Source organism: Vulpes vulpes, chromosome 4, assembly GCF_048418805.1.
Source record: "Vulpes vulpes isolate BD-2025 chromosome 4, VulVul3, whole genome shotgun sequence".
NCBI classification, from domain to species: domain Eukaryota; kingdom Metazoa; phylum Chordata; class Mammalia; order Carnivora; family Canidae; genus Vulpes; species Vulpes vulpes.
The window spans coordinates 111,482,370-111,495,132 of NC_132783.1; the positions used below are offsets into that span (position 1 = coordinate 111,482,370).

Consider the following 12,763-nt stretch of genomic DNA (forward strand, 5'->3'; position numbering starts at 1 on the left):
CCTGGTGTATATATATTTTGTATGCTTAAAAGTATAATCTATGAGAATGCTGAGGTGGCTTTGCTGAAACCAAATATGAAGTTGTGGGTTACTGGTGAGGCTTCTAGTCTTAGAACAGTCTTAGTCTTTCAGCATTTTGGGTTGGTAGCTTTGTGTCCAGAAAAACCATATTCGGGCTAAAAACTAGCCGTAAGTAATAATAGAACTTGAGCTCATTGCCTCAAAAAGGACTCTTCAATTAAGCAGAAGTGGCTAGAGAAGCTTCATTACGAGGTCTGAACAAAGCAAGTTGACATGACTGTTTAAGCTAGTATTAGTGGATACCCAGTGGTACATGCATGTGTTTCATTATACTTCTTAACTTAAATAATACATATTAAATGCAATCAAATATCTGAAGAAGAATCAGGAATACAGTGTTTGAACAACACTGCTGTGGCCCAAACAGCTTCTAAATTTCTCACTTGGGTTCTGTTTCTGAAAGGTGTTGGTCCTATGATAGCTGGAGTGTTCACGGCCGTATTTGTGCTGGCAGTCCTTATGCTGATATACTACTGCTGTAAACAGAACAACAAACTGGGCCAACTCAAGCCCTTGGCGCTCCCTTCTAAACTGAGGCAACAGTTCAGGTATGATGGGGGTATGATGGGGTGCCATGAAGGACTGGGGTCCACTTGTGGGTCATAAAGCTTTCCGTAAGCAGAACTTGATAACAACAAAACCAAAACAAAACAAAACCTGGTGGCAGTGAGTCTAATGCAGAGAAGGCAAATGAGCCGGCCATGCTGCCATCTTCCCCCCAGTGATTCGTTCCTTTGGATTCTGGGGATGAGTAGTCTCCGAGTCCCCTATTAAATTACACTTGTTCTGGGGAGGACTTTAAATCCCACGTCTTTCTGGGTCTATGCCTGATGGGAATCAGTGGCTAGCTGGTGACACCCTTGTTTCTGCAGACTTGGCAGAGATTTAGCTGCTTGCTGGTCCTGCTGGGCCAGAGGGAACTCAGACCCAGACCCTTTCTGAACTTTCCCCCTCTGCCTTCTCCCCCATCCTTGTTACTAGCTGTCCCTTCAGGGTGTCTCAGAACAGTGGAACTGGCCACGCCAACCCAACGTTTAAGTTGCAGACGCCCCAGGGCAAGCGAAAGGTAAGGGCTTCGCACCATTGAACTTTGTTGCTTTTCTGTTATCCCTCAGAACCCTGCTGGATTTTCCTAGGAGCTTCTGTGGGCCTCTGGGATTGGTAATAAAAGCCACTTTCTTGGCTCAAGAGAGATTCTGTTGGTTCTGACTTAAAGATTGCACCTGACCTCTGGGAACCTGGGGATTTGGCCTCTGTCATCTCAGTGACACACACAAGGACACCTCTGAGTTTTTCAGTATATTGAGGATCCCTGTTTCTCAGGCATTTCTTGTCTTATGCATATAGGTGACCAACACCCCCGAAACCCCACGGAAGCCCTCCCAGCCTCCTCCTCGGCCCCCTCCAGACTATCTGCACGGCGGGTCGCCACCTGCACCACTGCCAGCTCACCTCAGCAGAGCTGCTAGGAATTCCCCAGGGGCAGGGCCCCAAGTAGAGAGGAGGGAGTCGTCCAGGAGGCCACCTCCCAGCCGGCCAGTGCCCCCTGCACCAAATTGCATCCTCTCCCAGGTAAGTGGATTCTCGGCAGCCCTGGACCAGGGGCAGTGTTTTTACAGGCGCCGGCAATGGAGAATGACTGTGCAGATGGAGCTCTGAGTCCAGAGCGGACCACATTCCCTGCATTCTGCTAAATGCAGGGAATGCGCAGAAGGGGAGATGGTGAGCATGGAGAAATTTACTCCCCAGGGAGCCCCCAAACTACAGAGGCTTTCCTTCTTGGTTGACCTATTATATGACAGGCCACTTACCTCCCTCCTGCCCCCAGGGAACTTCTTTCAGTTCCTGTGCTCTTTTTCTCTCCTTGAGGTCTCTGCAAATGCTTTGTCTTCTGCTTGGTACATTCTTCCCTCCTTTTGCAGGGCCAGCTCCTATTGATCCTCAGATCGCCTCCTAGATGCCACTTCCCCCAGAAGCCCTCCCTCACTGCCACACCTGACTCGGTGCCCCTGTACTTCTCTCATCATAGAACTTATCCCACCAAATTGTTCCTTCCACTGATCAGGAAGTCTTCCTGGGGGAAACTAACTCGAGGGCAGGTTAAGGGGCAGGGGCCCCCGGGAGGTGTGAGTTGCCCCGCCAGCAGCCTGTTCGTCTGGCCTGTCTATGCTCTGATGGCTCCCACTGTATCTTCTTGCGGAGTTTCCCACAGCATAGACACACATGTTTCCTGGGCAGTGGCCAGGCATAATACCTTCCAGAGCCGTCCTGTGTCTTCTGGGTGTGAAGGGTCCTCTGAAGTGGGGCAAAGGACGTGCTTATTTTCCTCCTGGAACTGCTTTCCTTGGGCATGGAGAAGGGCTCCACTGGGGCCCCAGTTGACCCCGTGGGGTTGGCACCAGCTTGGGGAGGGTCTCTGGGACATGGGGCAATGTCCTGGTGTGGCAGGGCTGAGAGACTTAGGTTTGGTTCTCCAGTGAGGTGGAGTTGCCACTCCCATTTTTCTCATCTGAGGCAAGGGTGGGATGGAGAATGGCCATGCAGGAAGGGGGCAGGGAGGACTGGCAGTGAGACTGGATGGGGGACCAGGGAAAAGAGCAAGAGGGCAGAAATGAGGAGAGGGGGCAGAGGGTGTATTAGCCAGCCTGGGAGGCCCTGAGTCCCTCTGACCCCCCTGACCGGGGGCTTAAATACGATACTTTCCCACAGTCCTGGAGGCTAGAATCCAAGACCAGGGTTGGTCTCTTCTGGCTTGCAGATGTGGCCACTTTTCTCCCATGTCTTCTGACAGTGCTTCCTTTGTGCCCCAGTGTCTCTGTGTTCAGATTCGTTCTTCTCATGATGCCCGTCAGACTGAATAAGGACCAACCCTCATGGCTTCATTTTAACTTAATTACCTCATTTAATTCCCCATCTCCAAATATAGTCACATTCCGAGGTCCTGGGGCTTAGGGCTGCTACATTGGAATTTGTGGGTGGAAGAGCTAGGATCTCAACCTAGGTCTGACTCCAAACCCTCTACCACACTGTGAGCCAGCTCCTGGAGTAGGCCCTGGGGTTCCCCGAGCTGAAGGAGACACAACTCTGTCTTGGGGGGCATTCATAGTCCAGATCTCAGCTCCACCACTTGCTAGCTCGGTGACTGGACCACCCTGGGGATGTGGTGAAGCTTTGTAACCCCTTCTATTCTCTACAGATATGTAGGAGCTTCTACTCCCTACTGGGAAGTGGTGAGCAAAGCACATGCCAGCTTTGCGTGACAGGGCTCACATCCTGCTGGGCAAGAGACTCTGTTATGTGTAGTTGCAGTGGTGATCAGTGCTATGAAGGAGAGGTTCGGGGTTCTCAGAGAGTTATGGGGGGACTTGACCTACTCTGGGAAATCTAGGAAGGCTTCCCTGACATTTAAGCTGAGAGCTGAGGGATGAGTAGGAGTTAGCAGGCTGTAAGGGGTGGGAGAGGAGAGAGTTTTCCTGGTCCAAGGACATATGCTGGTAGGGAGCTCCCTGGGACCCAAGGAGTTATGAGATGAGGCTGGAGAATCAGGAGGGCCTGCATTCCTTGGGAAGGGCACACTGGTGGGGCATGGTGACATGATCCACTTTTCTATTTACGAGGATTGCTCTTTGGGCTCACTTTAGGCAGGAGTGGGAGGGACCCACAGATGCTTCTGGGGCTGTTAATCTTTCATGCCCTGGGTAGGGATTACGTAGGTGTGTTCACTCTGTGATTATTCATCTAGTTGTATATTTGTGATTCACAGTTTTATATGTATATTACACTTCAACTTTAAAAAAAATGTTTAAAAAAACTGTAAGGTTCACTCTAGCAGTAGTGTGACTCACTGATCAGAGGGGCTGACATACCAGTCAGAAGGTTTAAGTGCCACCCAGAGGAGAGATGATGGTAGTCTGGAGCAGGGGGTGGCAGGAGTGCTGGATTGAAGCTGATGGGAGATGTGTAGGAGAGAAAATAGATGGGGAACAGTTACCGATGCCCCCAGCGTCTGGTCTGTGCAGCTTGACTGATGGAGGTGCCACCCCCCGAGTGAGGAAGGGAGCAGTGGGCCAGAGTGGCACAGGGACTGTTTCTGCCTCTGGGAAACAGGGCTGGCTGAGGCCTCCAGTAGAGCCCAGCTGGGGCCCTGCAATATTGCCTGTGGCAGGAAGCTGCTCCAGAAGGCCTGGTATTGCTGTGCTGTGCCCATAAGGCTCCTGCCCAGATACCCACCCCCACCCCCCCACCCCCCGATTGCTCATTTTGCACAGCAAGGAGCTAGAGGACACAGCATTTCTCCACAGCAACCTGACATCTGCTCCCAGCTGTTGCTTCCCCCAGAAAGTCTCTGTCCTGGCCTCCAGCAGCCACTGCCATTTGGCAGCTGTCTGGGCTAGAACATTATGGGATTGCGTTGTCCTTTGGGGAAGGGATAGAGTTGGAGAGCATGGCTTTCTGGTCACAAGAATCTGTTATTCTTCTGTTCTTTGACCAATAGTTTCTGCTCTCAGTTTTCTGACGGCTGAGAAGCTTCTTTCCAGAAATCCCACTTCTCTGATTTGCTCCTGCCCTCTCTGTATGCTCGCCTTTTGGCCATTGTTAGGCCTGCTAGTGACCTCAGGAAGAGGGACAATCAAGGGCTGCAAGCACTGGAACTCCCAGGGCCCGGAGTTGGTTTCTGCCTCACACCTCACCATCTTAGGGATCTGTGAGGGGTGGCATGGGCCATTCTTTGCCCTGTAAAAAAAATAAAAAGTTATTTTGGTCACAGAAATACATATTTGAAGAATTTTGAGTAGCTCAGAAATTTATTTGTAAAAGACTTTTTATTTATTCATTTGAGAGAAGAGAGAACATGAGGTGGAGGGAGCAGCAGAAAGAGAGGGAGAAGCAGATTCCTCACTGAGCAGGGAGCCCGACTTGGGGCTGGATCCCAGGGCCCCAGAACCATGACCTGAGTCAAAGGCAGACATTTAACCCACTGAGCTACACCCAGGGCCCCCCTCAGAAATTTATTTATTCAGCTAATATATGTTGAGTGTTTACTGTATACTAGGCACTGTTCTGAAAGCTTGAGCTGTATCAGTGAACCAAACAGACAAGGACCTCTGCCCCTGCTTCTGGTCTTGGTGGGGGGTGGAGAGGTAGAAAAGAAGAAATAAGTAAGTTGTACAGTATTTTGGAAGAAGGAAAATGATATATATACCTGCCCCCTTCCAAAAAAAAAAACGTAGATTGGGATTAAAGGGTCTGAAAGTGCTGAATGCCAGGGTGGGGGGTGTTGTAATTTTAAGTTAGGTGGTCAGGGAAGACCTTATTGAGAAGGTGACAAAACAAATATAAAAGCACAAAGGGAAGAATCCCGTTAATGGCACCACCCACAGAAAACGAACACAGAAAATGTGGTTTCTTCTTTAAAAACAAATTTTTTTTATTTAATCAAATAATACACATATATGCTCTTGTTAAAAAAGTTGAATGCGGGGCTCAAGTTGAATATGGGGCTCCTGGGTGGCTCAGTTAGTTAAGTGTCTGCCTTTAGCTCAACTCATGGTCTCATGAGTCCTGGGATCGAGCCCCATGTCAGGCTTCCTGCTCAGTGGGGAGTCTGCTTCTCCCTCTCCCCCTGTGTGTGTGTGCATGTGCACATGTGCACGCGCACTCTCTTTTCCCAAATAAATATTTTTTAAAAAGTTGAATGTTCCCCTGGATGACCCCCTCCCCACTCACACCCCGTCCCTAACCTCTGTTATCTATTTGGTCCGTATCCTTTCTGACTTTCTTCTGTGCGTTTACATTTATGGAGTGGGGCTGGGGGTGGGAATAGGAGGGCACACATGTTGACTTACTGTACATAAACCATCCTCCACAACTTGTACGTCAGCTCTCAATGACTCTCAATCATCATTCCACCTGAGCCTGTATTTTTATTCTTTATTCTTTTATTCTTTTGTTTATTTATTCTTTTAAATGGTCCCACTTTATTCTTTTAAATAAAAGAATAAATTCTTTAAAATGAATAAAAAGAATTCTTTAAAATGGTCCCACTTTATTCTTTTAAAATTCCACCTCAATTGTCACTATATTAACTGTACTAACTTTCCTATTGATGGAAATTTTGGTTGTTGGTAATTCCTTTGGCTGTCACAAACAGGGTTGCAAGGAACATCCTTGCAATTTTATTTTTGTGCACCTATGCAAATAGTAGGAGGTAGAATTATCAGATTGGAGAATGACCCATTTCTAATTTTAACAGATAATGCCAACTTGCTCTCCAAAAAAGCTTTTTCCTGAACATGTAAACATGTATGCACATAATTTGTTTTTAAATAGGACCCTACAGTATTTCCCTTTGGTCATCTGATTTTGATCGTAATATGTTGGGACCATTTTCTTTCAAATAGGCCCCTCTGGCCTTTGAGTGAGGTTTGTGGTTTTCTCCCCAGGATTTCTCCAGGCCGCGGCCACCGCAGAAAGCACTCCCGGCTAACCCGGTGCCAGGGCGCAAGAGCCTCCCCAGGCCAGGTGGCACCTCCATCCTGCAGCCCACTGCCACCACTCCTCTGCAGCCCCGGCCTCTGGGAGCACCTGTCCCAAAGGTGAGTCCATGGAAGCCATCAAGGTATAAACTAGGACCAGAGGGCTCCAGGAGGCAAGAATGTGGTTGAGAAAACAGATTCGTGCTTCTTTTTGCAGGGGTGAATTTCTAGAAAAAAAATCAAAGACAAAGGCTTAGTGTTTCTTAGTGCCTGCATGACTATCCCTGAAGTTAGGGTTAGAGTTTTTTGGTTTCATATGAAAGGTGATACCTAGGAGCCCAAACAATGGTGCCTGAACGATGGTGGCTTCCATTGTTCTTCCATAGATCTACAACTGACTCACTGAATCGCTCTGAGCAAATCACTCTGGAGTCTCGGTTTCCTTCTCTGGAAAGAGACAGCAAGAAGCAGCAATGGCCAGCCCCGTCAGGCTGCTGTGAAGGTCAAAAAGTTTATATAAACTGCTGACCTGGGTAGTCTATTTACAAATGGCCCCTCTGTTTTTTTTTCCCCCCCAAATGGCCCCTCTTCTTACCTCTTCCCTGGGGCTGACGTTCTCAGGCTGCCAGTCCGGCAGTCAGGGCAGAGGGAGGAGGCAAGGAAGCTGGCCAACCGCCCTCGGTTCCCACCAGGCCTGCGAAATCCATGGGCTGAGCTGTAGTTTGGGTTGAGGCCACCACCTTGCCTCTCACTAGAGAGTTGATAGTCTGGACGCACAGACAGGGTGACAGACCTCCACAGGGAGCCATTCTTAGGTAACAGTCTGTCTATCCTCCTGACCCTGTCAAAAGCAAGAGGATGGCTCCCATTGACTCCACTGGTCAGCATTTACCTGATCTCTCATTCTCTTCTCTTTCTTCCCACAGTTTCCTGAATACAGACCACAGAGGGCTGGGGGGATGATTGGCTCGAAGATATAGACCCCTCTAAAGGAGCTTCTGCCCTTCCTTGAGGACTCTGAAACCCCCAGAGGATCCGTGGCCATGGAATCCAGAACAAGCATGTTTGGCCACCTCCAAGTCCTTCCTCCCTGCTTTCCCTCCTCCCAGAACGACCGCATCTCTGAAAATCTCCATCTTGACTCAGTGCCTCCTTGGCTTCCCTGGAGGCCCAGAGAGACTACTACCCAATGGCATCATAGTGTTTTGTGCAATATACTGCCCCGGGGAAGGGAGGGGAGAGCACAGAAGAGAATGAATGGCAGCTTCTCCTCCAACCTCCCTTCGGCTGGCCTGTCACCTCCCAGGTGTCAGTGGGGATGGTTTGGGCTGTCAAAGCTGGTAAACCCAACTGGGAAAGGTCCTGCTCAGCCCTTCAGCCCAGGACTTAGCTTGGAGAAGCCATCCATTCATGTCCTCTGGTGGAGGGTATGCATGAGAGCTTGCCATTGCCTCTGTCTTCCTCGAAGGTCCCAAGCTAGACAGAGGGTGGATACTTACTCATCCTTTTTAGCTCTGTGATTGACAGGGGTCAAACCAGCCTCCATGGTGGCCCTGCCCGGGGGGCTCGGTTGACTTTACCACTCCTGGCTCTGTGGCCACATGTGAACAAAAGAAGTCCCCTCCCCTTCCCTCCCCCCAAGCCCCCACCTCCCCTGATTCACACGGGTCCCCCTGACTCTGACAGGTACTATTTGTGGGCAGTATAGACAGCAGAGGGAGCACCAGGCTTGGGCCTCCTCTGAGCCAATGCCAAAGGTTGCGGCTCTCAATGGAATCATTCTTGGTTGCCTTTTGTTTTCTTCTCTTTCCAAGTGCGCTCGGCACTTTTGGTTTCTCCTTCAGAAATTTCTTCTTCCCCGCTCAGACCTACCTAATGTGTGGTGCTGCAGTGAGTAGGTCTTCAGCGGTCCCAGCCTCCTGAGTCCTGGTGCTTGTGACGTACATGTGAGGATCCTGCTTCAAGGATTGGCCACTGGATATCCCATGTGGTTCTCAAGAGCATCCACTGGCCATGGCTGGGAGTCGAAGCTTTATTTGCCATTGTGTTTTGTGACCTCCGTAGAGTGACGGTCTTACCCCCCTACTCCCTGATGGAAATCTAAGTAAGGTCCTCAGGGGTGGCAGCAAAGAGGGCAGAACCCCAGCCTGTTCCTAAGTCTGGTCACTGATTTTAGGCATGATCGTTGCCTTCTGAGCAGGGAGCTGACCTGTCTCTAGAGATCTGTAGAGAAGCAGCAGTCAACAGTCTTGATGGAACAGTCTGACCTGGGGCCACCAGGCTCTTTATCATCCACTTCCTTGTGTTCTTTCTTCTGGTCACTGCCCTCATCTGACCTTTACAGAAAGAACTTGGAGCAGTTTGGGAAATGCCACTCCAGTGGGTATTACCACCTGGTAATAGAGTTCTTTGGTTTCATATGAAGGCTATGGAGCAGGGAAGAAAGGCTATGTGGTGCTCTGCTCAATTGGACAACTTATCACTGGAGATGTTCTCTGGTGATGGTCTCCCACCCCCAGAAGGGTGCTGTGCTGTCTCCACCTCCTGTAGTGAGCCGTTGTTCACTCTTGAAAACCTCAAGGAAGAAGCTTGAGCTCTCACTCCCAACCACCAACCCAGGGCCCCCTTACAGTTCTCTGCACACAACGGGTGCTCAGTAGATGTTCTCGGGTTTTAGACTAGTAGGTGATTTAGGATATGCCTCCAGGGACACACCTGGGGTGGATTTTGAAAGATCTCAGGAAAATGAGGCTCTCTTTTCCCTCAGGTAGTCTGATAATCCTGCCTCTGTCTGCCAGACATGGGCCCTGGTTGATCCCCATAACCAGTTTCCACCTTCCTTGCTACCTGATTAGGTCAGGGGACAGCCTTCCATATAATTGTGCTACTCCAAACGCCCCAGGCCTTAAGGTCGGGTTCCAGAATAGTAAAGGTGAAAACACTCTAGGAAAAAACAAATCACTCTTATGCCCACATGCATGCCTCACAGACGTTCCTGTGGTATGTCCCATACATCAGGAGGTGGAAGGCTCAGAAGTGAAAATGCCACAGCCCTTCTGGCTGCAGGAGCCTTTTGAACTTGAAATCCACCCTCCCCACACCCATGCCAGAAAAAGCCCTGGGTTATAGTTCCTTGTTTTTTTGTTTTTATTTTCTGTTATTTTAATAGCACCTCCATCCCATAAAATTGTACTGTGAACTGGAAGAAGGTTGAATTTTTAAAATCTGATGGAGACTTTTGGCAGCCGGTTCTATTTATTGTCTCACTTCTGGCTGCGCTCAGGGACCAGGAGTCGCCATATTGGCAGGCCGGAGAGGCCGCCCGGGAGCAGGAGTGACCACCAAGCACTCCCCTTTTCTCTCCTGTGCCCAAGTGCTGCTTGAGGTGACAAATAAAAGCAAAACGGCCTTAAGAGGGACTTTATTGGAAAAGATTACTGCAAGGTGGCGGAAAGGGAATTTGTAGTTAGGGCAGGGGCTCTAGGCAGAAGGCTCAGGTGAGCTCCCACAAGATCTGCGAGCATCTCAAAGCTCAGAAAGGAGAGGCCTTTCCTTTAACAGTTGGAGCAAACCTCGCCAGAGAGAACCGCATCTGGGGTGTCCTTGAGCTCAGCCTCCCTGGAAAGGGGCTGCTGCGGTGGGGTCCTGTGCAGACTCAGGCTGAGTGGGGGGCCAAGTTCAGAATTGGGTGGGGAGGAGAGGAGCCCGGCTAGAGCTGGGTGGAGGGAACCAGCACTTTGTTCAGATGGACAAAGGAGCTAGCACCTCCATTCCCCCTGTCTCAGAATTTTATCCCCGGTGCCTGGCTCCAGGTTGTGACTACCTGCCTGCCATGAGGTCCTTTTAGCCTTGCTTACTTCTCCCTGTAAAGACCCTTTTCTGCCCCAGCTCTGAGATGCTTGCAGATCTTACAGGATTGTGGGAGCCCCTGCTGCATACTGCAGTAGCCCCTTGCTATCTCTTGCAATATAGTCCTTTTGAATAAAACCTTCCCTTACCTATGTCCAAATTTGTTTTTATTTGGCCAAGGTTATGGAAGACTCGCATATTTTAAATTGGGGACCAGTTCTAAAGTTACGATTGTGTTGAATATGTGTATAACCGCTCTGCTGAACACCCAAGGGAATGCCAACTGGAAAGGTGCCCCATCCTTAGGGAAGCTTGCTAAGAGGGGTTCTGCAGAATCCAAGCCAGTGTCCCCAAAGTCACCCTTCTGTGCATCCTCTCACACCATCCACTGTGTGTACGTACGTGTCTAGGATCTAGGGCAATGTGAATTTTCTTTTTCTTTGGAGATTGTTCACGGAAAACAGATCCTCTTCTCTCTTGTCCACCTATTAATTGTTTACAAGATTTGTACATCTATGCAAAATACTTGAATGGGCCATGGTGCCTTTTTTTCCTTGTTTGTATTTAATTAAAATAAATTGTCATTTGAAATGTCTGGTTTGGCAGTTATTTTTGTTTGTTTTAATCTCCCACTGCTCAGCCTGGATGGGATCCATCCCATGAGGACTCCTCAGAAGAGTTCCCACCAAAGACTGGCAGCCTGCCTGTCAGGCCATAGTGGAAGACCTGAAGCCACAGAAAAGCCCTGGGTTTTCCCGTGACCAGTCAAGGTGGGGTGTTTGTCTTTGTACCTGGACATAGGCTGGTCTAGTTTAGTTAGGTCTTGGATCATGAAAGACATGAATGATCCTGGGATTCTCTGCTATCAGAGAACCCAGGTGGAAAGGGCTACACTCTCATGTTTAGGAGACAGACGAGATCCTGTGTTCACCTCCTCATCTTCTTGTTAAGTAACATGCACTTCTGAGTGGGGAGAGACGTGCTCAAGGTCTGTCGGGCTGGGTGGGCAGGTGCACAGCCACGGTTAGGATTGGGCAGGCTTTCTGACTCCAGACCCCTGTGTGATAATAGTTCACACCTATTAGTGCCTTCCAGTCCACAATAGGACCCCACCCTCCTCTCATTTGATCCCCTCTATTTTGAGGTTCTCTAATTGGGAATCATAATAACCATGAGAGGAGGTAACATTTACCCAGTATTTAACATATGCTGGCATTGTATGCTACTTTCTTTATGTGAGTGATCAATCGTCACGTAAGCCCTGAGAAGTCTTTGGTATCTGACTTTTTCTAACTTCTCAGGGGTTCTCAGGGGTTTTGCTGAAGGGTATCAAAGGCATCAAACACAAATGCTTTGACTATAAAAATGCCTGCTCATGAAACTAGCCCCTACCCAAACACCCTTCATTTAAACTAGCCACTGTGTCTACCCTGCCAGCCAGTCTCTGGGCTGACAGTCCTTGACTGGTCAGCAACATATCACACAAAGCCTGGTCGGACAGACCTGGATCCAATCACAGCTCTGCTGCTTACTAGATGCGTGAGAGTGGATGAATTCCAGAACCCTGAGCCTCTTTTCACTACACAGTGGGAATACCTACCTCAAAAGTGTTGTGCTCATCGGTGAAATATTCCACATGAAAGCACCCACCTGTGCCTGGCACAAGCAAGTGCTCAGAAACTGCTGACTATGTGAGTTTTAGTGTGGTTCTGCTGCACGTGCCAGGGTTTTATTAAGATCTGCTCTGGATTGAGAGCTGGCCACCAAGAGAATTTGGGCAAAGAAGGACTATAGGAACAGTATTGTTCCATATTCAATAAATGTTTTTATGAGTGCCAACTATGTGTTGGGCATTGAGAATAGCAGCAAATAAAGACCAACTCCCATGGGGCTTATAACCAGACAGGGAAAACACGGATCACAAGAAAAGAAAAGAAAGTAATGCCAGACTTAGTTTAGTCCTTTGGAGAGACATGTTGACTGGTGGTTCAGACTATAGGCTTAGAGCCAGAGAGCAACTTTGATTCTTCCTGGCTGTGTCACCTTGGGTGATTACTTAACCTCCCTGAAACCCTTTCTGCATATATAAAATGGAGATTTAAAATGTATCTACCTTGGGGATTTGTGAGGACTTAAAGAATTCACAGGAAGCTCTAAGTACTGTGCCTGGCTCCCAGTACGGGGCCCAGGCATTGACCAGGGATGAGTATCTTCAACTGATATTCCCAAAACAGCCTTTCCCACTGCAGTGAGGGTGTGGCTGTGAACACTACCATAAGGACTCTCTTGGCAGCCGCATCCCTCCAGAGATCAGGGACCAACCCCCCAGCACCAGACAAACCAGTTTAATTGTTCCA

At 49.1% G+C, this 12,763-nt stretch overlaps 1 protein-coding gene across 2 annotated transcripts in view; it reads left to right on the top strand.

Moving 5' to 3' along the window:
• Positions 1–11,001, top strand: part of ADAM19 (ADAM metallopeptidase domain 19) — an 83,703-nt gene extending 72,702 nt beyond the window's left edge. For both annotated transcript variants that reach the window (XM_072756744.1, XM_072756745.1), the window contains 5 exons: positions 485–629; positions 1,063–1,147; positions 1,429–1,653; positions 6,525–6,677; positions 7,484–11,001. In XM_072756744.1, the coding sequence (XP_072612845.1) occupies positions 485–629; positions 1,063–1,147; positions 1,429–1,653; positions 6,525–6,677; positions 7,484–7,537 (662 nt within the window). In that variant the 3' untranslated portion in view covers positions 7,538–11,001. The remainder of the gene's footprint in view (positions 1–484; positions 630–1,062; positions 1,148–1,428; positions 1,654–6,524; positions 6,678–7,483) is intronic.
• The last annotated feature ends 1,762 nt before the right edge of the window (positions 11,002–12,763 follow it).